The 25,569-nt window shown below is 40.8% G+C and overlaps 1 protein-coding gene across 1 annotated transcript in view; it reads right to left on the bottom strand.

Moving 5' to 3' along the window:
• SLIT3 (slit guidance ligand 3) overlaps positions 1 to 25,569 on the bottom strand; it is a 467,475-nt gene that overhangs the window by 196,710 nt on the left and 245,196 nt on the right. Inside the window, exon 6 of the mRNA XM_041488030.1 lies at positions 10,632 to 10,703. Coding sequence (XP_041343964.1) covers positions 10,632 to 10,703 — 72 coding nt within the window. The remainder of the gene's footprint in view (positions 1 to 10,631; positions 10,704 to 25,569) is intronic.

The following is a 25,569-nucleotide window of genomic DNA, read 5'->3' on the forward strand; positions in this document are numbered from 1 at the left end:
TCTATTCTCTATTCTTGCAGTCTTCCCCCCACAACGAACACAGCCTTCCATACTCCTCCGAGTAACACACCACCAACACAAAAAGCCATTCCGAGTGGCAGACAAAAATTAGCTGCTTTTTCTGAGGTAAGAAAAGTGACAAAAATGGATTTCTGCACCCACTGTTGGTGCTCTGTGGCCATGTTCAGTCTCCTTGGGGTGGTCCCTGTGCCAGCCTGTGGCCACCTGAATGCCGCAATGCGGCAGCGCCTGCGGGACTGCGGGAGCCTGCGGGGCCCGCGCTGCCCGCTGGGAACAAAGAGGGACGAGCCACCAGCCCCACAGTGACACGGCACTGCTGGCAGCTTAGCCAAGTGTTGGTATAAAAGGTTCTACCAACACCTTGTGAGAAGTGGCAATGGGAATCCACAGAGAGGGAGCTGCCAAAATCCCTGGGTTCAATTTTCTCTCAACAGCAGAACCAGCAGGTCCTGCAGGCAAAATAATGTACCTTATTGCTCTGGCCAGAGCAGCCACTCTGATCTCAGTGCCTCAGCTGCCCCCCAGCTCCCAAGGCCATTGGCATTCCCACTGGGAGAGAGCAGCAGGAAGAGATCTTCCATAGCTCCAGCGAGAGGACAATGGCCATGGTGCGGCACAGAACCGCACAGCCAGTTCCTGGCTTTGGACAGCAGAGGAAGGAAAACAAGAAAATCTTTTAAAGAGAGAACACTTCACCTTAACTGCCAAAATTGTCTCCTCAAAGTGCAAGAGACTGAAAAGGTATTTGTGGAATAATTTTATATTCTAACGGTATGTCATGCACCTATCTGCAATTCATCCATGCTGGAAATTAAGGCTAAAATACAGGCTAGTATAAATCCACATGAATGAAACAGGGAATGTGTGACACACACATTCTGTGAATTTAAACTTGCATGTATGGGCAGTTGTTAAGGAAAACTTATATTTTTAGAGGAAAGAAACACTTTGGAAGAACAAAGACTACATGTAGTTTCTAGGCAAGGGCAATTACGTTTCTTGGTAAAGCTGGAAAGGGATCTGCTTTCCATCAGGATTTTATTTTAATAAGGAATTAGACACTGCTTGTGTTTACCACACAAGAAAAAGGTCAATACGTTTAAAAATGCCTATCTTTCCAATTTTTACGTTTCTCCAAAAGTCCACCTACCCATGAGAAGCAGCAATACCTGCTTATATTCATGCAATACAGGTAAGAAACCATAACAATCTGAACAGCAAATACTCACAGTGTTTCATTTACATCCAGTCCACAGAGAAAAAGCACAAAATAAAATATACACAGAAGAAGTTTGACGCACCCATGATCTGTTCAGGAATATTCTACAAGCGCGAGCTGCAGCTAAATAAAAAGGAGACTACTGTTCTCCACACATGACCACTTCTCAGCATGCACCCAAAATAAAATATACCTGCCATTGTGGAGGGTCTGTCCTACCCGTTTCGGCTGGAGTGCCACACCTGGCTCCTAACGCCCTTCCCGCGGAAGGGAAGACGGGATGTCTCACAGGCGAGATGGACCCAACCCTTTTAAGACACCACTGGAATTGCCCAAGGAGCCAGTAGGAAGCGTGGGTGCTGCAGCGTGGGCTCCCCCTCCCCAGAGCCCGCCCAGCCCGCAACCGCCTCCTGCACCAACGGGGGCTTCTGTGGCCTCCAAAGCGCCGTCGCAGAGATGCTGCATTGCGGCAATTTATCGATCGCAGCGGCCACGTCCAGCGCTGGGGGCCACGAACCAGGGATGTGCCCCACACTCCCTTCTCCAGCAAAGCCCTGCTGCTGTCAGCCACAACCCAAGGTTCTGGTGGCGAACAGAGACCTCACCCAGTCTGTGCTACTTCACCCCTCCAGCACCGCCATCAGCCTGGCTTGCGCTGTGTTCTCTTCTCTTTACCCTCAAATAAAGCCCACTCCAAGTGACAGTCTGATGCTTACAGACCAAGAGTCCTCACCCCACCAGCGCTGAGAAGACAAGGGGGGTGCAAACAATTAAAAAAAACTAATGGCAAAACTGATTGCTGTTTCCATCAATGGCTTTATGTAGCCATTGATGCTTTTTCAACTGACTGAGCTATTTTCTCTAAAACACTCGAGTAACATGGTACGTTATAACTAAGGTTTCTGGATGGTCTTACAGCATTTTTAGATTTGTTCCTAAGGATGTGCAGACGTCCCAAGCATGGCCATCCATCGCTCGTAAAGACTAAAACCAATGCGTTCAGATTATTCACCCCAAAACAGAAATGTAATGGACGTTTTCTAAACGTAAAGAAATGTAACGCTGCTTCAAAAATATTGAATCAGTTAACAAGAAATGGCTTCATTTATGATAACTTAATTAACATAGAAATAGTGATTATTTGTCATCAAATGACTTCGACATTATTTTATACTTCCATCCTAAAAGCAGCGTTTAAATTTTCTTTATTCCCAAGCCTGGGACTTGATAAGCTACATAAATAAAATCTAACCAATATTAATCTTATTCCTACCTTTTAAGTTTTAAAAATTATGTTTCTTGATTTGACCTTAATTTTAAAATGCTCTCATCCTCACATATACACACATATATACCTACACTGCATGCATAACCTTTTGAACAGCAAGAAATAAGACACTATTTGATCTTTAGATCAGAAGCAGGTTTTACCAATGCATTTTTTTCAGGTGCAGATATAGTTATCTACTTCACTTCCAAGAAGTTCCAAGCTGTCTACGTATTACTGATTTGATTTCTAATTTATTACAGGCACAATGTTATTGTCCTAGCTAAAAATACTGGGTAATACCAGTAATATGTACCCTGCATATACCCTGGTCCCTGCAGCTACAGTTTAAGGTAAAATATCTGACATCTTGCTTCAACTGGGAGCTCAACAATCCTTGTATTCAGAGCTACCATAACAGTTTTACTCTCTCTTTCCAGGCTTCTGGGTCCTCCCTTGAACAAAGACTGGCTACAGCTCAGAGCCTTTGTCTATGCTGTACTTAGCACAGCAGAGGGACAAAAGCAACCTCTGAGAAAGACAAACCATCTACCCCCCTACTGGTCACAAACAATGCCTTTAGCTGCACACAGAAAAAAAGAAGGGAAACAGTTATGTGTTTTGAAATGTTTTTGTATTGATCATTTTTGGCTGTTGTGACTGAGCCCAGAGGAAGCAGGAGTTCCCACACAGACCACCAGCTCTGGACCTCGGTGTCACAGGAGGGCTGAGGATATCCCAGGGTATTTGACAGTGGTATCAGAGGAACCTGTGATGCACACACATGCAGCCTCCCCCCAGGCACAGAGGCTGCACTGGTGCCAACAGAACCACATCCAGCTCCCGGAGCATCATCATCCGGCTGCCTTGGGGAGTCATAGAAACAATGAACTGCAAAGTACAGCATAAAATGACTGCTCATCCACCTTGAGCTCGTCATGTTCCCTCAGAAGTGTGTCATCACCTCAACTTTATCAGCAAGGAGTTTTAGTCCCTCCTAGTCTTCAGCTCAGCTCTTGGTTAAGGTGTTGAGCTGCACATCAGCATGAAATACACAGCTGAGTGTCCCCTGGATTAAGTCGTTCACATTCATTTGACTTTCAACAGTCAAAATGCTTGTTCTACATCTTTTGTATTACTGATGAAGAAACTGTATTAGTCAAAGGGGAGGAAGGGCAGGTCACAAGATGAGCAGAGCATGCAAATGAAACAATTAATATCATGGGAGAGAAGGGGCACCAGAAATCTCTGTATCTCCTGGAGTTTTGACTTTGGAATCTCTCGGAGCAGCAACTGCAGCACCAGGCTTAAACGACACGACCCATAAAACTGGGCTTCCTCAAAAAGCATACTGGTCAGTGATTCATGAAACTAATAATTCTAACCTGCCACTGCTCTTATCTTGGTAAGTTCTGCAGCCTGTATGGCTCCAGGCTATTCTTAAAGGGAAAAAACCCTCCAACCTAATGGGGCAGGGAAGGAGAATGAGCACAGCATTCAACTACTACATATGCTCCAGGAAGGGAAAAATCCATCTTTCTAAATATGTAACATAATTAGGCATCCGGACCAAGGACTGATAGAAATGTTCATCAATTTGCAAAGACATGCCTGAAATACGGCAGGATTAGCAAAATCATTGATCAATGAATTTATGCAAATATATTCTCCCCATAAAGAGAGAGTTACATTACATCTGTAACAGGCATCAGTGATTTTCAGAGACCCTCTCTTAGCCACTCTTATTTTGTCTTGGCTGCTCCTTGATATAAAGCCTGTCACCATGGTGCCATCTGGATAGTGTTCCTTTCACCATGCCGTACTTCCAACCTCCCATTTGTAATCTGCTGTACAACAGAGGTTATCTCAGATTTCATTTCCACATCTTGAGCAGGGACACCAGATCTCCCACGGACATGCATCAGCAAATAAAAACATTTCTTATCAAGCAACCGTGTATGCAGCCCATCTTCCCTCCATCAACTCGTCATGCTGATCACGCATCTCCTTTCCCTAGGGCGCACTGGGGGGGCTCTCCACTTTCTACATGTTCACCCAAAAAAAGGCATTTCTGCAGTTTATCTTATTTATGTAACTGAAACCTTGTAGCAACCACAGCCAGGTTCTCTGTGAGCCTTTCTCCTTCCCTTACAGACAGCGATACAGGAGGCAGGAAGAATGGGAAGAGAAGAAACCAGGGGACAGTCTAACAAAAAACGGAGTGAAGAGAAGGGGAAATTCCCATTTGTCTACTGGTACCTCTGGGCACACGATTTCTCTATTGCCAAACCAACTGTTGACTTCCTCTGGCATAACTTGATTGTCTGTGAGACAAGCTCAACATAGAAAACTGTGGGTATTCCTAGAAACTCCAAACTCCTTGTTTTTCACCTAATTTCACCAAGCAGGTACACACTTCGATTAACTGCCAATGGTTACTCCCTTCCATTACTTTTTATGACACATATCATTTTTCCATGTTGACTGATGAAATAAGTAAAGATTTTAAATTTATTTTATTAATTTACATACATTTGAGCTAATATACACCCTCGGGTTAAAAAACAAACCCAAACAAACCAACAAAAAAAACCTCCAAAAAACCCCAAAACCCAAGCCATAAAAAACAAAAATCAAAAACTGCAATAATTTAAATTTCACTGTATTCAAGCATAAGTAAACCAGCTATGCACATCATTTGACAAAAAATTCTCATTTTCATTATTGTATTTAGGCATTTTGGTATCATTTATAGGAACGTGATTTAGAGACTTCAAATTTGATCCTGATTGCCTCAACCGATCGTAATTTGCAGCAAAATAGAGGAGGAAATCACATTTGTGTGGCATTTTCAGACTTTCATTAAGCAGTGACATCTCATATATTTAGAATTATGTCACGACTTTCACTCCCTGTCTCTCTAGGTTGTGCAAGCAAATAAAAATCTTCTATCTAGTTAAGACATGCCCAAAATAGCATTTTGGAAATAAGTAAAACTGACTATATAACTGAGCGTTCAGCATACAGAGGCAACCCTAGGAACAATTAAATCCTGGCTGTGGCACAAAATATTGATTCATGTTCAGAAAAGTTCTTAAAAGTTTGCTATGACAAAAGGCAGTGTGCATTATAATCACACTCACCCATGGCATCTCTATTAGAAATTGCACAGACTAATTCAAAGAATCAAGGACTTTATCAAAGAATCGTTTATAACAGGAACATACTGAATCCAAACAAGGACGGCAGGAATAATCCCAATTTTTACCCACTGGTCAAATGCTTACAATGCCTGGATGTAGCAGACAAAGCACAGAACTGGGCTGCAGACCAGGCTGGTGTAACAGACTGGCTCTGTCCCACCCGACCTGGCTCGGGGCTGAGCTGGAGCTCAAAAACGTCGGCACAGCCGTTACAGCCCTGTGGTTTTGTGGGTTTGCCATGGAGCAGGAAGAGTGTGGCAGAAATATTTGGAGAGAAAAGGTTCTGCATACAAGACAGAAGAATTTAAATTTCTCTCATTACTTTAAGATTTTATGAAAGGAAAGGTGGTGCAGTTTTATTTACCTTCATTACATTTGGCAATCAGAAGAAATTATCTTTTTAATATAATACATTTAGGGCTCATTTGGAACTGAACTCACAAATATTTGGATGACTATACTTGCACTTTTTCATCATTACTTGTGGACGAATTGGCATGATTTTTCACACTAAGGCATCAAAGTGGACTGGTGGATCCCTCAGCACATCTGGCTACGACTCAACGGCAGTCAGTGCTCATTCATTCCAAAAGCCGGTGAAACTCAGGAGGGAGGATCTTCAGACTCAGCCATATGATATGAAAGACCTACAATTAATGTGGCTAACAACAAACAAACCCCCAAATCATTCTGTACTAGCTCTGTACAGCAAGAACCCATTTGTCGCCTTTAACAGAATACAAGCCACAGACCTCCTAGGATTAGCTCTTGGCATGATAAAATCTTACGCAACAAACAGAATGCGTTCAAGCTCTGGACCCTCTGGCTGGCATTATAAAGCAGGAGAAAAACAGCTTTTACAATAAAAAAAAAAGGAAATACTCCACCTAAGTTGTCAACAGTGACTCGTAATTCTTTCTGTGCTGTCCACACAGTACAACTCCCATGCCACCACACAGTTTTCCTGTTACCCCAGAGAGACAAAACAATGACAAATGAATTAATGGGCTTTTTGCTAAACTGAGTTCTGTTTCTTACTGAGAGAAATGGTTCAGCCCTCCCAGTCTAATGACAATAGTATGCTCAGGCACTCAATAATACTAGTTTATCCAGTTTGAGCTTGTTGAACCGTCCTGAAATTAGTTTCTTTTATTCATGTGTCCTAAGAGACTGGAGGTGAAATTCTGAACCCTAGACATGTTTTATCTCATATCCTTCATAATTTTGGGCATTTGGAAATAAAACCATGGACTAATTTTTAACCTACAAAGTATATGAACAGCATATTGTCACAACACAAGGAATAGTGGCTTATCATTTTGAAGACTACATTGGGTTTTTTTGTTTGGTCTTGAGGTTTTTTTAATAATCTTGAACCATACTTACAGCTACAGTAACAGATATTTCTCAATAATACTGTTATTGCCAGATATTGCCACAGGACGTAAGTAAAAATTAAGCAGAGCAGAGACTTTCTCCTACTAAAAATCTTTAATTAGCAAAGGTTTCCCACCAATTTTCTTCAACTTTTCTGTGCATTTCTATGATAATGAGTCATAAGACAGTTAATAACTTTTGCCACTCATTTATGAACACATACCCATTTTGCATTTTATTGCTGTTTCAATTGTTGCACACACTTTTCTACATCTTGGAATGCAAGACCAAACCCACTGAAATATGTTTTATCTTCCTATAAAAAGGGGGACACAGAAACTATGTTAACAAGAAAAATGTCCTATTTTATCAACCGATAGAAACCAAACTCTTCATGAGAATCTGTTCAGAAAATCTGAGACAAGAATGAAAAAGCCAGCCCCAACACAGAACTACCAGGACAGGATGTTTCAGTCCATCAGTTCTGCAGGTCATTTCGCAGACATTATTTTCAACTTGCTGCACAGGCAAAGGCAATCAGGAGAAGGCACCAAAGCGCTTTACACTCAAAATTTTTGCATCTTTTAACCCAAAACTCAGTCAGCAGTAATACTCAGCACTTGCTTCAGGGACTACGTAGGTCAGGCCGTAAAATCAGTGACACTTTTTGTGTCATGGGAACCAGAGGCTCCTGAACACAGAAGTGACCAAGAGCGCGATGGCGTTGGCAGCCGCATTCCGCGCCCCGGGCTGCTCCCAGCTGCCGCTGAAGTTCACTGCTCCCTGCACTTGCCAAGTTCTCAAGTTAGGCACAAATTTCGGTCTTTTTTTCATCTCTGCCTCTCTGCTATTACTTGGTACAGGGACATATTTATAACACATAACAAGAAAATGAGAATAGTAATGAAAACAACTTGTTGGTAAGAAGAAATAAGTCACACGGGTCATGGCGTGCTCTGCATTTTGAAGGATAACTGCACAAAAATTCCTTCTCTTTCTACTGAAGAGCCACTGAATCACCAAGCTCCTTGCAGTCATGTTTTTCGAGGAGCTCAAGGTGAATGAAAAGTGCAATCCAGAAACCAAAGTGTTTCTAAAGAAAGTATTATTTATTTTTTGAGCACGGCTCTGCCCCGAGTTATAGACAAAATTCAGAATTCTGTAGACAGGCGATGTGTGAAGAGAAAAGTATAGGAATGGAAACACTGAGTATCAGAAAGGTCACAAGAAATCAGTAAGATAAAGAAGAAGCACATTATTTGGTACTCTGGCAAACTGTTCAAAAGATAATTAGATTTATTTTTGCAAGAATCATTTAATATTTTCTACATACTGCATTTTATGTTAAAATATATCTGCATAAAATACACAGTGGGTCTGAAAGGTTGAAATTTGGTTTCATTTGTTCATGTTCTTTGATGGTTCAGATTGTTGTAAATTTTAACATTTATGACTGCTTTACAACTAAAGATATTATATTCTCTGGGGCATTTAGCAAATTTATTTTGAGAGAATAAATTCTCAGACTTTCTTTGAAGAAAAAGATGGGAAAAAATTCAGATTATGTTGTAAGTATAAAACATGCATTTTGTGACTGCAAGAAAAACAAGCTTAGGAATAGATACTATCAATTTGTTTTCTCATCTTTTAGGATTAATATTGATTATTTCTCCTGCAGCAGTGTGTCTGTGCTGAAAATTAAAAATGTACTAAATAACTGATTATGATCTATTTTACATATCCTCATCTCCTCATCTTTTCCCAACCATAAATAACTGGCATAGAAGTAACCCATTAAAAACAGGGAGGTAAATAAACTAATTCAGCATTTACTACATCCTGGGGAGAAGGAATGTATTCCTAGCAACTTCTGCAGAGCCTGCAGAACTCAGTATATTGCAAAAAAGGGCTCCATTTATTGTCCAGCCTATTTAGTGAAAGTTATAGCACAGTCTGCTGTCAGTGGAGGACTGATTCACTCTCTGCAGATACAGACAATCAGTCCATCAAAAGGAAAAAAAAATAAATCCAGTTTTAGAGGAGTTCTATTTTTTCCTTTCTTCTTTTCTTTCACCACACAGTAGACTTTTCAATCTGACAGACAAGTAAAATTTTATAGTGGTAACACATTACTTTTCCTGAAAAGTGCCATTACTATAGAATTCAAACAATATCGTTGATAACATAAGTTCCCAGATAAGAAACTCTGCAGAAACCTTCTGCTAGCTCAGTATGAGCAACACATACTATCTGATCCACATCAGGGTCCCAGCCTGGGGACAGGGGACAGAGGGGCCGTGACAGACACGGCCAGTGCCAGGTCCCTCAGACAGCTGAGCTTCTGCTGACACGGAAGGCAGAGCTCCTTTGAGCATTGCTCTGAGCTGGACCCAGCCCTTGGGAACAGCCCTGTGCATCACCAGCGTTCAGATCCCTGTGGTGTGGCACAGGGCTGCCCATCCAGGAGCTCTGCCTCCTCTCAGGAGCCCCAGGACACGTCGTGACTCTGCTGAGTCTCCAGGTGCCAGCAGTGTCTGAGGCAGGTGCTTATTTCATCCACCTACCATTTGCTGTTTCATCCCATGTAATTTAAGGGCAAGCTCTGCCGCAGCCAGGCAGGCCCTCCCTGCTGTAGGAAGGTGTGCACTGGGTCAGGGCTGCTCTCCCATTAACTCACCGTGGATGAGGAGGGTTTGAATTTTGGAGAGGTCGCGTGTCCTTCCCACCCCCCTCCATTTCGCTCAGAATTATGTGCTTTCACGAGTACTGACACTCAGCTTTGCAGGATTAACTTTCAGGTGACAGGGAAAGCTTTACAGCTGTTCATATTGTGAAAACCTATTCTAGAAAAGGTCTTTTAAGTGAACAAGTTACAATTAGTATTAAGCAAATTATCTGCACAGATACCAAGCTCAGAGTAATACTGGATTTACATTACAATAACAGAGCTCTAAATCTAATGTGCTGCTTCTCTGGTAGAGTCGGCTTTCACTGTCAAAACCTCTTTTTCAGTATGTGCTGCAGCTTTAACAGCCTATGTGTAAAGTTTGTGGTACATGAAGAGCACAGCGTGGTGTTATTTCAGCCCTCAGAGAAGGATCCTCCCCAAAAGCCAATGACTGCACTGAACAAGCCTGCCAAGCACCCGTCTCTCCTCCCTCTTACACACCAAACACCTTTGAAACAGCTTTTGTCTAGGGCAGCGGTCACCTATCTCGGAATGCTGCTCCCCATGAACCTGTTACCCGTCCTGTGCTCGGCACCAGGGCAGGATGCTGGCTGCGGATCACACGCCGGACACGCCGGCAATGCTGCTGAACCCATCTGCTCCACGCAGCAGCCAGCGCCGCGATCTCCGCGCTCCTCGGAGCGCACACGGCGTCTATTGTGGTTTAATTAGCAGCACCGCCAGCCCGGGAAGGCTGAGATTGCACCTGCTGAGGTGGGCAGAGAGGCTGCAGAGCCCCCAGCCCCGCCAGCACTGCAGCACACAGTGCTGTGGGCACAGCCACCCCCCCACCGCCCCGGCACCAAGTCAACTCACAGGATCTCCAGGTCGCGCAGGGCTCGGAAGGCTCCATCTTCGATGCAGCTGATCTGGTTGTTGTCCAGTTGCCTGCAGGAAGGAAGGGAGAGGATGAAGGCTGGCTCGGAGCGCCAGGTTGGGGCTTCCCTGTCAGCGAGGTGTCCCTCCACCCCCTCGCAGCGCCTGCTCAGCTGCCACGCTGCTCGGGGCTGCTCGCGGCTGTCTGACAGCGCTGCACGCTCCCGCACACTGAAGCCTGTCAGGTCTCAGTAAATATTAATTGCGCTTTTTTTTTTTTTTTTTTTTAAAGGAAGAAGGGAGTAATTTCATTACATTAGGGCATCCAATCCATTATGAGCTTTTACCGTCATGTCACTGAAACAATTTCATTAAGCTAAAGGCCTGTAAATCATTGGAGGTCACTGGGCTGCCCTCCGTGACCTCACAGAATGCCGTTTTTTCTTTTACTGGAAGTTGGAGTCCTCTGTCCTGACAGTACTAAATCTTCAGGCTTTATCTACCCAAGAGCTGTGAGAGTGCATAGGGAATATACCAATTCCAAATTAGACTCAACTAATCTAATTTTATAGTCTTTTTATTATTCTAAGCACCAAATGTCTGTGGTGGTTCGATGCCTCTCTGCATTGTTACTGGTCCCATCTGGTAGCCCTTTCTATTGAAAGATTTCTGACTAAATACAGATTCTGTCTAACTGCATCAGGGAGAGCAATCCAGTGACAAAAAGCATTATACACATGTACACTTAAAACACTATTTTGCTTCAAAACATGTAATCTAATATTTGGGTGGCGGAGTTCTCTCATTTGTCTCCCTGTATGCGCATGATTTAAATGTATTTTGCAATACATGTGGATAGAGCAAGACAGCTACATCTGTCTCCTCTGCTTAAAAGAATTAAAATTGTAATTTAAAATTCAGTGATTACATTTTCTGACATCTGATCCCCTAAATTTTACACTTAAAGAAATAAAATTACATATCCAGTCACAAGCAAGTAAAATATCTGCATTTCATGAAAAAATAGATGCACGCTCCTGACTGTCTGTTACTGCCCTTTGCACAGCATAAACTTTGGATTTGGTGAGGCAGTACCTTTTGTACTATGTGGGTAAAGTATCTTGAATAAAGATACAAAGATTACACTGTAGTTTCTGATTTTTATGAAATATATATGTATGTAACTATAGGAAATATATTACACCCATGTATAGTATGCTTGTATAGGTTCACCGACTACTTTCCAATTATTCACCGTATCTAATTTTTGGTCTAAATAGACATTTGCAGTTATTTTCTTATTATACAACAATAAACACAAACAGAGCAAATACAATCTTTATGAACACCTCTAAGCACTGGTCTTGTTCTGCTAACATTGAGCATCCTGGACATGTACACCTTTGACAATCATGGGACACTTACCCGTTGTGATGCAGTCTGTATCAATGAACACTGTATTTTTTTATGAGTTAAAGTACAGGAAAACCCACTCACACTCTAAAGTCTACTAAAAACCTTAGGAACCATAAAGCCCCAACTAATGTTTCTCATAGCATTCGCTAACTTTGGAGAACTTTGTGAATTTGGCAAAACTTCAGCAATGTCTCCAATACTGGCAGACAGTGGGATGTACAATCCTCCAAAAGGGATTTTTTCTGTGTGTAGGAGTTCATGAACAGCATATATACATATCTGGATAAATGTATACATACATATTTATGTTCTCTCTGTTTCTCTGACCATCTGTGAAAGATCCTAAAATCTCCCTAATTCTGACTGCTGAGAAGATTTGTCCTGATATCCCTGTTTAATTGACAAAAATTTGTGGCTCCAACAGAAGGGATGGTGCAAACTTCAAATGAGTTAAATACAGTGCTGTCTACATGATGAAATACTTTACACTTAGCTTTATTAAGCAGAAGGTTGGCAGATATTAACATGATGAGGGGAATGGAGCCTCAACTTGAGAATCACCTCTCCCTCTCCTTCTACGGGAAGTACTAGATATTGCACGATTTTTATTGGAGTTATACTAGGATATTGATTTTTCTGCCAAATACACTAAAATAAGCAAATAAACCCACAGTGTGCTACTCTCAAAGGCTTCTGATTAAAGGGATTCCTTGGTGGGTATTGTATTTTTAAAAAAACTGCTACTCTCATAGATTGATTTTTGTTGAAAAAGTGTAATGACCATTTTAATCATATTTCCACAGGTCCAGTCATGCCACTGCCAACAACCAGGTTTAGTCTGTGTGATCGATGCACAGGATCACAGCAAGGGAAACCTCTCAGTGCTCAGAAGACACACACTTAGCAGGACTATCAGTAAATAGGGAACATATTCATTAGTGATACACCCTGATTCTCTGGCCCAGAACCAATTCTTCACAGTCTCTGGGGTGAAACTCACATGTTTAATGCTCCTTTGTCACAGAGCTCATGTCTCCTGGTATCTATCACCCCAACACATTTAGATCTGCATTGAAACATGAGAATTTCTTCTCAAAAGGAAAAGAACTGCTTGTTGTCTTAAAATTAGGTTTTAAGACCCTCTGCCTCCCTATTTATTTCTCTATGTGTAAAGATAGAATTCCTATTTCTGTGCATCTGTACAGCACCCTGGTGAGCCGTTCAGTCAACACTAGAAATTTGAGAGTTTAAATCTAAACATCTTCCTTTCACAACAAAGTGATAAGTTTAAAGTTCTGGGGAAAGTGTAAGTCTTACAGAAAGCCAAGGTGTTCAGTATATCTTTTTATGCTTATGAAGACAAAACAAACCCCCTGTGATGTGGCCTAGCAGCCAGCTCGCACACTCAGTGTCGCAGGCTGTGCACGCAGCTCCTCGAGGGGCCAAACAGACATGCCTAGCATTTGTTGAGAAGAACATCTTACTTGAATAAAATTAATCATATGCAGAGAAGGTAAAAGTTCAACTTAAAAAAAAGGGGAAAAGCCCAATATTTCAGAACAGGTGGAACCTGCATTTCCCTGAGAAACATTGTGACAGCACTCCCATCTCTCCATCGCTGCATTCTGAACAGAGCAATCAGGCACACGGAGCACAGGTCAGCTACCTGAGACACACCTCACCTGCTCCAGGCTTACAGGGGAATTTTTAAAAATGGTCTTGGGCTGCAGAAGCCTTGGTTCAGATTGAAATGGCACCTCTGTTTGTCAGCACTCACAGCCTTTCTAGAAAATCTTTTCCTTGAGATTGCACATGGGTTGTTGCACACGTAGTGGTGCAACATGCTGGTGCTAAAGGGTCAGACAACACAAACTCAGATTTAAGAGGCAATTTTAAAAATACCTGGACAAAATCACTTTTCATACCTGCATTAACTCTGCCTTTTGAAGGAATACAGCACTGGGCACAGACTATCTAAACCTACCAAGTGATTTGACTGCCTCTGACCAAAAAAATGTTCTCACAGAGAAATACTGAGCTGCTGGAGGATGCATGAAAGCACAGTAACTGAGCTGCATGGCATTTCCAAATTTTGCTGTTACATAGATAGCTACCTTTGATTTGGGCCGAAGTATTTGGGTTAAATGCTGAATCTCTCATGCACTAGACACAAAGCAGTGAAGCTGAGCAGACCCAGACCCTGGAGTTGGGCTGGGTGATGTTGTCAGAGCAGTCAGTGAGCTGAGATCCAGGCTGGGACACCCAGCAGCTCCCCTGGGATTGAATTACCCACCCTGACCCCACCCGGAGGCTCCAGGGATGCCAGATCTCCGTGACAGGCAATTAGCAACCAGACAATGCCGAGAGAGAGCGACAGCAACACCAGAGACCTCCGAGAACAGAGCAAAGCACTCAAGCAAGGAAAATACTGAATGGGCAAATGGGATTTAGGTGGAGTGTGACACAGACAAATGCTTATAAACAATCCAAGAATTTATAAAAGTCTTTGGAGGAAAAGACATCTTTCATGTGGCAGAGCTGTAATACATGAAGCCATATGTATTACTGCAATTTGGCTCTAATCTGGACTCAATAACCACTCTCAGTTTTTATTGAAAAGCAGGAAAATTATGTGAGTACATTATATGCAACTGATGGATAAAACTTAAAATTGATGTTTTAAAGAAAAAAAACCAAAACAACTTAGACACAAATCACCTTTCTAAGAAATGAGAAATAACGCTGCATCCTAACAGATTTATATCACAGGAGAATCTATGGCTTGGCTAAAATACCACTTTAAAGTGTTTAAAACACTTTTTCCCTGACAGTGTAACTCTGGCTTATCCATTTAGACTGGTGCATTATCTATCATAAATAAGAGTTAAATTTCAAATACTATTTAGAAGGAATAGGGTTTTACAAGGTTGATATTCTTTTGCCATTTGAAATAATCCTTTAAATACCAAGCCTTGAAGGTTTTGCTCACAACAATAAGGAATATTTAATTTTCAAATGCATTTGAGAGATAAAAATCCCCAGCAACAAAACTGATATAATGATATAATTTTAACTGATATAATTTTATCATGTTACTAACTTTAAGATTTTTTTTAACATAGAAATATTCTAAAACAAAATAATTGGATTCATGCAGGGTGAAATTTACCAAAACTGAAATAATCTATTTTTTTAATTAACATAAAAAAATTTCTGTTTAAAACCCTACATTTATATTACTAGCAAGATTTCTTCACAGAACACCAACTATATAAGAGATTTCAGCATTTTTTCTGCAATTTGCCACACTCACAGTCACAAAGAAGAGGCCCTTCAAGCATCAACATTTAACAATAATGGACTTTCTTACCAGTGTTTTGTTCTTTATTCAGTAAGGGACTTTTTTTCCATTTTCAAACACTACCAAGGCCACTGCAGAGCTCAAGTGCTAATCTATTTTTTAATTATACTGTGACAGTAGTTAAATTACTATAACCTCTTTCTATATTTTGCCCAAAATCTAGTTAAATATTTAAATAAAAGCCAGTATTAATGACTACTGCAATATATACTGTTCAAATTTCTTTCTCATATTTCATATTTAGCATAAAAAAAGCATTGTTATAATAGTTGCATATTTAAGGTTTACTGTAACTGATATAAAATTACTGTTATAGCTTGTACCTACACTTGCAGATATAAGAATTAGGGAGGTGCCATTTCCTCATTGAGGAAAGACTTGCATTTTTAACCTGATGTATCCATGTTAGGGAATTGTATCACCAAAATATTTAAAGGAATTTCGATCGTGATTTCACAGGAAGGTAAATGCACTGTAAATTGTTACAGAATAATTTTAGAAAATAATTAATTTTGCTAATTATATCTCCAAAAAGAACCCCTATTTGGACAATATTTTTCCCTTCAATTTCCTTTTTCATTTTCTAATACAGACTTGCTGGTTCTATATCATCCCTTTCCTGTAAAGTTTGCACTCTAGTATTTAAGTTCTTCCATAACCTGTAAGAATTAGAAAGACACTCTATAACATTAATTGCCCTTATGTGATTTCAAGAATATTAAAATATCTAAGGAAAGCAATGCCAACACATCCATTTAAAATTTCTCACATGCCAAACCAAAGTCCTTATCCTTGTACTAATTGATGAGGAAGCCCCAATAAATGGGGAAAGATGGTGCTTTGAGGTAATGTTAAATTCAATTAAATTGAAATAACGTGAAGTTCTTTCAAAGTAGTTTTTAATGCTTTTTTTCCCCTTTAATTTTTACTCTTTATTTATTCTTCACTAAAATTACTCTGTAAGAGCTTGGTTATATTAGAAAATATAAAAGATTGATACAGCTGTTGTGATCAAGCTGCAATTTCAGTCTGAGATTTTTACAAGTGTTTCAAAATTCTTTTTTTTTTTTTTTTGGTTCCCAAGGATGCAGTTTTGCCAAAAGCTGTGGTTGAGGCTTTGTGCAGAAACAGCTCATCTGCCTGAGATAATTGGGCAGACTCATATTCTCTGTCTTCATACCCAACCTGTGCTGCCAGGTTGTTAAATTCAGGGAGGGAGGAATATCTGATTTGAAGGGGAAGAACTGCTTATGAATAATTATTCTGCAGACTATTCAAAATTACTAAGTATTTTGTACTGTTTGTACTACATTAACTCACAAATCAAAATGCTGCTGTCACAAAATAACCAAAATATCAGCTTAAAGCAAAACTTGAGTGACAAACAAACATGGAGACTCCTCCTGCTACAAGGACAAATACACACAAACACAAGATTTCTTTCAATATCAGGTGCTTTAGAACATTTTTTTTTCTTTTTTTAACTCTCTCTGGTTGCTGATGTAACAAATAGTGCATACCAAGCACAGAAATGGCTGTCTCCATAGCAATTGGGGCAGGTTTTGCTGTTTCCCTAGTTACTCTTGACTGATAACCATCTGTTGTTCTCCTCTGCCACAGCCCCAAAGGGGAAAAGGGGAAGAAAAGAGAAAGATAAAATGGGTGTTTGAGAAAATGAAAGTTACTTACTGTGGTGTTTTTTACAGTTTTAGAAGGTTTGCACTTATTTAAATTATTTATTATGTTGACAAGTGTCAAACACCACACGTAAAGGAAAGTTCTAGTTCAGAATGTTACTAACCAGTGACCTTATTAATCAGAAATCATACCAGGGAATCAGATTAGGAATATTAATAGGACATCATATCATTAGGGACAGTATTATGAAACTGGAAAATCTGTAAGCGAGGCATAGAAAAAATACACAGATGTTAAAATGAAACAAGGAGCAGACATTTGTCATGTGCAGAGAGCGCGGGGCAGAGGAGATGCAGGTGGTTCCAGCCACCCAGCTGCTGCAGGTGGAGTAGGAATTGTGCCTTCCAGCCCTGACCTCTGCCCATCTGCGGCTGTTGCTTCCATCACAGCCTGAGCCGCCGCTCCCCTCGTGTGTTTGTGGCAGGGAAGGGAGGCACAGCACGGGAGGTGCAGGCTCTGGCTGCCTGTGCTGCACCCTGAGCCCAGCACAGCAGCAGCACTGAAGCTCACCCAGAATCTGTGCCCTGTGAGCAAGGCTAGTGCTTACACAGGCTCATGCACCATGGTGGCATCACTTCTGTGGAGCTAACAGCACAGAAGCCATGCTCATTCCCAAGGGAAAACAAACAAACCCCACAGGCGAGCTGTTACCGCCCATCAGTGCAGCAGCATCAGCTGGGATTGGGGTTTTCTCCTTAAAATCATTCTGTGCTGTAACAGATTCATTACAGAACCTAAACTTGAAAGAAAAGACCCAAAATGCTCCATCCCTTCCTGTTAAAAAGTGTATCATCTGTCAAAGACAGACAAAATTTGTTTGGAGCCGTTGGCATGTAAAATGGGCTCAGGAGGACAGAGGGCTGCAAGAACCTCTCCAGTGTGACACAACGAGGCAGGGCTGGTGCTCTGCTGGTTCCTGGCTGCAGAGCTGGACAGATGTTCTGGGTGACATCCTGCTGCCCTGGGGACACCACTGCAGGTTGAGCTGGCCCTGCCCATGAGCCCAGCACAGAGCTCACCGTGAGATTGTTTAACGGGGACACGTGGCAAAGAGCCTGTTAATTCTGGTGGTCCTTCTTGCTGACACATTTTTATGTTCAAAAACCTACAAAACTCAGGTTTGAGAGGAAAATGAAGGCTCTCCTGCCTTTGAGAAGCTTGGATTTGACCAGCAAACATGAAAACTTTGTGGGACACGGGGCACAATGTGTGGCAGAGGGCGAGTGCAGCGCAGGGAAGGCGAACATGCCCAGGGCAAGGCCCAGAAGTGCCTGGTTTGTACATGGTTAGGGGGATGACAGAGCAAAAGGAAATCTGGACATTCAATCTCCAGACGTCTGTCCCCTCTGAAATCCCATAGCACATTAGATTAATGCTATCACCTGCAGTCATACAATGACCTGGGATATGTTCTTCTCGTTCTCAGGAAAAAAATTAGGAGGAAGCAATACCAAACCACTAAATATTGAGAGTATATGGCAGAGTGTCTGCCTTGCTGCATAGCTGGTAAATCTGGGCAAAACAGTTGTGGTTTTTTTTGGCAACTTTTTTCCTTTTGTAATTAGAAAATTAATACTAAAAACTTGCGGATACTATCCAATTAACAGCTTGCAGTTATAAATGGTAGTTTCTTAGTATAACACACCGATAAGTTTTCAAACAAAGCCTGTTTTATCAGACTGTTTTTAAAAAAAAAAAACAAAAACAGCCGGTTAAAGCTGGAGAAGGAATCACAGTTGTAAATACCTCCACATCCCATTTTGGACTGGGGAGTTTCCTCAACGTGCAAAAATGGCCGGTTAAAGCTGGAGAAGGAATCACAGTTGTAAATACCTCCACATCCCATTTTGGACTGGGGAGTTTCCTCAACGTGGTCCTACTCAGTTCCTCAACCCACTCCCACAGCCACTGGAGAACAGTTAACAATCACGTATTTCAAGATGCTGCATTAATTTTAAATCATCCTAGTAGGGATTTCCAGCACTGACCATGCTCAACACAGGCTCAGAAGCTTTTCTAAGGGCTTCCAAATCAGACCATTTCATCTTTAACACAGCTGTGGGTTCCTATGAACCACGCAGATGAATATAACTGGCATCTCCAAATGACAAACAGGGTTGGAGGGTGTACTTCCAGGATTTTGCTTTGTTTTACCCATTTTCTTCTATACTGATCAGACAACGGCAGCTTGCTTTTGAGACATGGAATTTATTCCCTTCTAGTAACTTCTGTTGTAAAAGCAGCCTCTGACAAACTCACCAACAAAAAAAATAAGTGTTTTGAATCACTTAGACAAGGAACCATTTGGCTTAGTTACAGTTCTGTGCTGTTCACTGATGACCTGCCTGGGTATTATCAGAGGTTTTGTTTGTAACACAGAAATGCTTCTAATGACATGCAGCTCCAAATGCTGACTCCTAACCTTTTCTCTGCTTTGCTGGTTGATTTCTCAGGTCAGCTGAGGAAGAGCAGCAGCCACAAGTACCCCATATAACTACAGCCCTGGGCTGTTGCCCTCTTAGTGATATAAAACAGGGCTGGCAATGGCTGTAAAATCCTCTGAAATTTGTTGTCCAGTGGTTGCTTCAATGCATATGCAAAGCCCTGATCTGTGATTTTAAGTCTTTATGTTTGTCATTTCTTAGCATCACATCCCATTTTGCAAGTCAGAACTGTGGCTGACTTGTAATCAGTTCTAGATAAGATTATGGGTGAGTTTAGATGAATTGGTGCTAAGGGTGAGAGAGACACTGGAATTCAGCCTGAACCTCACAAGCCTTTAAGGCATTCACATCAAACTTCATTCTCACTACTCAAGGCAATGAATTCAAGTTCCCCATCCAGAGTCCCACTGGAATTACTTTTACAGTCTGTCTGTATACCTCATTGCCCCAAATTTGCGTGTTCTGCATGATTTCAAACAAATAAGTTAACACAATATGTGCTTTGGGTTACTGCATTACCTGCTTATGCTACAAAAACTGTAATTAAAAAGGGAAATCTTGCTATGTGCTTTTATATGCTGATTTATATTTGTACTAAGTTTATAATAGTACTCTGCACTTTTCTGAGCACTCTGTGTTCTTATATAAGTAATTTAGGTAGTTACATATACATGTATTTATATATGAGTAAGCAAATAACACTTCTCTTAAACTAAGAAGAATGGCAAAGGGCTCCAATAAGCACTAAAATCTGCTGTTCTGTCACATACAAGTCCTGAGCAGGCCAGCCTGCAGCTGATTCCTCATTATTTCCATTCCTAAGGCCATTCATAGACATGGAGTGTTTGTTGGGCAGTTGGACATAAACTTGAAGACCTATTCTTCTTCCTTGAGTAGCTGTCCATATCCAAATTAATCATTCTATGACATATTTCTGAAGCTGTCACACCAGCTCTGCCTCTGTGACTTGTGTTCCCCTCTGCCACCACACTCCTTTGTCCACACCAGGTTTAGAGCCCTTCCCAAACTCACCTAGGCTGTCAGTGAAACACCTGCACCTAATAAAGCAAGGCCTAAAACACTTAAAAAGAACTATCTAGAACAAGTGTTTGGAAAGATAACCAGATTCTAGAACAAAAAAGAGGACATCTTTAAGAAAAGTAAAACAAAACCCAAAAAATATTGTAGGAACCAAAATAAGTTACCTGATAGATTAAATGGGAATCTAAACCAATGTTCTTCTTGCTTATCTAGGCACCTAGTAATTACATCAGTTTTTAAACACCTTGGAAAGTGCTCTGGAATCAACACCAAACTGGATCACAGTTGACAAAAAAAGCCATTTTGCTTTCCTGTTTTCAAGGCAGCCAAATTCACATCATCTGTGAAATGTTTGTCACCCAAGGTAAGGACAGCACTCACTCCATCCTGCAGATTTTTGTTTACAAGCACTTTGCAACAAATGTTCTATTTGAACACCCATATGAACCGTAAGCACCCAATATGTTTGGATGACTACATTCAGTTTTTGTTAGCAGATCCTCAGCTTCCCAAACAATGTTTTACCAAATCAATGTGGCACTGCCATGTATCCTTGAGGAACGTGGCATGGAGCATATGTGACAGCTCTTGTGCATGTTCACCAGGGAGTTTCTTTCCACCTACATGTAACCATAGGTCTGCTTCTTCTAATTCAGAAAAACAAATGGCATCCATCTATTCTTGGCATTTATGGGATGGCTGTAGTATTTGAGTCCCCCACCCTTTAATATATTTATTCCTCCTCCCCAGAGCCATCAGCAGCACCATGAGGTTTTACAAAATTTCAGGAATTGAATTAATCTCTTCCAGTTCCACTAACCTATATAATTTCCAAATTAAAATGTTCTTCTCTAGCCTTGGGAGTGGTATAATACTAAGATAAGACATGGAGAAATGACATGATAGAAATTGATAAGTTTTGCTGATTATAATCTGTTTTTATGTGTTTTACCCCATATCTAATAGATAATCTGTGATAACCTTAATGAAATAATACCCTCACAAGAACCAACTGCTTTCACATCAGAATGCATGGGCTTTTCCTTTTTTTAAATAAACAAAACCCAGGAAATATTGCAGTAAGGTAGAAAAATCATAAAGAAAGGCTTCATAAAATCAAGCCTGCTCCCCCAGAACAATGCCTGGGAAAGTTTATCTGACTTCCTCTCTGACCAGACTGTCAGCATCCTCATGCAGGAGGGAGAGTTTGTATCGAAAGGGCTGAACACAGCGCAAGAGATCATTACTGATGAAATTATAGCCCCAAAGTACCTTTACAAAGATACAGGTGAAGGATGTATAACAGCACTGGTGTTTTACTGGGCTGCAGTGCCTGAAAGGAAAAGTCATCAAATCCCTACTGGTATATCCTCACATAAGCTTAATTCCTGGGGAGAGCTGAAAAGCAGGCTGCAGTGCTGAGCTCTTCCAGCTTTCCTTGTGGACTGACAATCTGCTGGAAGGATAAACTGCTGGGCAAGGAGTAACTCGACCTGGGAGCTGAAACATCACAGTGCAGAGACCCAAGGACCAAGGGACAACCATAATCTCCAAAACAACACACACTGCAAGAACAGGAGGACCGGTCACCTCCAAAGGGATTTATTCCATCTTGCACGGGATTTGAGTGACTTTAAACTCTGTACTTTATCTATAAATGCAGGACTTGCAATGAATGTAAATGTGAAAGAATTATTTAATCAAAAACTGGTAAAACCAGCATCTTGAGATAACTGCATGCCCAATTTAAAAAGAAAAATATGGATAGAAGATGGCTTACTGTTAGACATAGGGTTAGTATTATTAAATAATTTTTACACTTCTGATTATCAACAGAAAATATTGTAGAGGCAGGTTTATGTAAAGAATTTCCTAGAAGTTACAGATGTCATTATTTTTCTCCACAAATTTTACTTTTAATTTTTTTTAAGAAAAGTATTTCCTTTTGAAATCATTACAACAACCTTCAAGTAATCCTAGACATTGTGATTTCTTAAATATAAATGCTTATATTCTGACATGTTCATTCACATTTACTCACTAGTCACTGAATAAGAATTCTACAAGCCTTACAAACTTGAAGCCACTATCAAAGAATCTTAAAAATTAACTTCTAATCCAGATGAATTTGAAATTTCCTTGCTAGGTGGTGTATATTTTATGGGTATTTTTTCCTGACATTAGTCCATAAATTAATTCATAAAGAGACATCTGCTTCCTCTGCCAGCCTTCTGTGACAAAAAGGATGCCACATGCAAGAAAACTTGGACTCCCAGGTAGAACCTGGCAGCAAGTCTGGATAACAATCTCAGTTACCTCACCTGACCCTTTAGACAAAACCTCAAAAACATAATTCATACTGAGACGTGGCAGCGCTGAAATAAAACAGCCAGAAAAAAGCCCTGCCCCAATTTTTTTCTTTTTTGCAATCAAAGCAACAAATTTTTTTGTAAGGAGGTAAAGAGGATACCTGAACAACTGGCTTCACAGGACATTTCTCCATCCTTCTCAGTCACTGTCCTGAAAGCTCTGCTTGTTGCCCAACTTATTGTGAAGGGCTGGCTGCTCCCCCCCCGCCTGAACATTAACCCTTAATTATGTTTTCAGCTGCTCCTCAGGAAGGGAGAGCACCACATCTCTGAAAAGCCGTGAGAGCTGCAGGCAGAGAGCTAAAAACCAAACTAGAAATCCACCCCCAACAAAAACCTCCTGCTCAAATGGTTCAGATAATTGTGAGTCCCTCTTACTCAGTGAATGATTTCAGGCAAACCACTTGACCTCTTTGCAGCAGTCATCTTCCCTCTAAGACTGGGTTTAAAAGCAGGACCTAATCAATAGCTGTTGCTGCATATGACCCAAGTTTAAGCATATAAATTAAATACTAAATAAAGTAGGTTCAAGGGTGAAACTCACATACAAGGCTACTCAAGGGTCACACAAAAAAAGGGGGAAAAAAGTCAATCTCATTTCTAAAACCAATTTTCACACCAGAAAGCTCCATTTCCCACCCCATGCCACAAAATGCCATTTTTAAATGTGTATGAGAGAGCCCCGTTCTGCTGCCCTGAGAGGCAGGCTGGATGTTTTATGCTGGGCTCGTGGAAATGCAGCAAGAACTGCTTATGAGCATCTTAATGTAAATCATTTGCCTTAAGATTTCATGTGCACCACACCTCAGTTTTATACAGCCCATTATCTCTTTAAATGAGTTAAATTCTAGGGTTTGGAGGTTTGCTTTTGGGTTGGGGTTTTTCTGAGGGTTTTTTTTTTTTTAAACACCACTCTATATTCTAGTATTAAGGTATCATGACAGCCTCATAAGCAACTTGTGATTGACAGGATATTGATGCAGAATTTATACAGGGAAATAATATTGATTGTTCATTCATGAAACTCTGCTGTTCCTTCAAATAAACAATTCCAAAACCCTTGCTTTCCCTAGTCAAACAAGAGAAAGAAGAATCCTAAGTGTGAAAATGCACCTTGGACAAGCTGTGTATGCACATTACCACAGTGCTACTGTGCTGCTCAATGAGTTGGAAAAATAACTCCAAAAAGAGCTTTAAAAAAACCCACAAAAGACTGGAGCAGAGGTTACTTCCTCATGAAGATGGAATTCTCTCATTTGTTTCTTTGACATTTATGGGACTACCAAAGGGTAAACAAAAGCAAAATTAGATCCCACAGGCCTCTGGTAGGAAAAAAAGAGTGGAGGGAAATGATATTCAGCAGCAGAAATCAGCTGTACAAATGAGACCATCATCTCACAGCCTTTTCCACTGCTGCTGTCTCCACTCCCCCTGTGTCATCTGGTCTTAAACAAAAGGGGTTTTATTCTTTCCTACCTCAAAGCTATTATACTAAGGCCATTCTCAGATTTGCACCTAGATAATCAACTTTATTTCTATTAATCCCATAACAGACATCTGAGTGCCTGAGAATTCCCTCTGTGCTTCGCTCAGATTTAGATCCTTATTTTATACAGGAAGAAAACACTGCAGATCCAAGCAAAAACACTGGTGGTTTTTTTTTTGAATAAGAAAATCCTACAGAGGATCTTAATTTTAATATCCATGTAGGATTTACATGACCTGAGCTGCTTTTGGGGAAATTTTCAAGTGACGCGGCAATTGAGCTGTTTAAAAGGACTGTGTAACATCCCTGGCTGTACAAGCACAGTGAGCATATGTTCACATAAAAACAATTTGTGATAAAAAAAACTCTACACTACAGTTATACCATTACAGTTTAATATTTTTCTTTCAAGGCATATCAATTTTGTATTGAATTGAATTGCAGGTGGCTTTGTTTTTCTACTCTTTATCTCATGGAGCCACCAACTGCAGGATAGCAAAGTCCTGGAACAGACTGAATCACTGAATGAGAAATGTAATCATTCCCTTCTGGGCTCTAAATGTGGAAAGAAGCTGCACAGGCTTGTTTTAAATAGGCAGCTCTGCTCTCACACAGAAAGCTGCAGCTGAGTTGAAGGCTTGGGTCAAAAAAAAAGCTGCATCTGAGGTAAGAGTTGAGGTCAAAAGTAGGGGGACATCCATCTCATTTTCTGGTCAAGGAAGAGTGGTGCAGGAAATCTGGTCCCCCAATCAATTACTGAAATTAATTTTTGAGCCCAAGTCATTGCCTTCTGGGAAAACAAGGATCCATTTACTTACCTGTCTTGCATAGTGTTTGCATCACTTTTTAAAATGAAGTTAGGTTAAAAACAATAATTGTGTTATCTGGAGAAAGTGTTCCAGTATTAATTAAGAACTCAAGAAGTTTTATTCATACACTCACACAATGTCTTGGGTTGGAAGGGACCTTAGAGATCACCGAGATCCATCTCCCCTTCCATGGGCAGGGACCCCTTAAAAAGCACATCAAATCCAGGCACATTGTCACCTGTTCACAAAACCAAGTATCAGAACTGAATCCCAGCAAAATGGAAAAACAGCTGGAGACCCCAGAATCCCAGTGT

This window comes from Pyrgilauda ruficollis, unplaced genomic scaffold (assembly GCF_017590135.1).
Source record: "Pyrgilauda ruficollis isolate IOZ18807 unplaced genomic scaffold, ASM1759013v1 scaffold86, whole genome shotgun sequence".
NCBI classification, from domain to species: domain Eukaryota; kingdom Metazoa; phylum Chordata; class Aves; order Passeriformes; family Passeridae; genus Pyrgilauda; species Pyrgilauda ruficollis.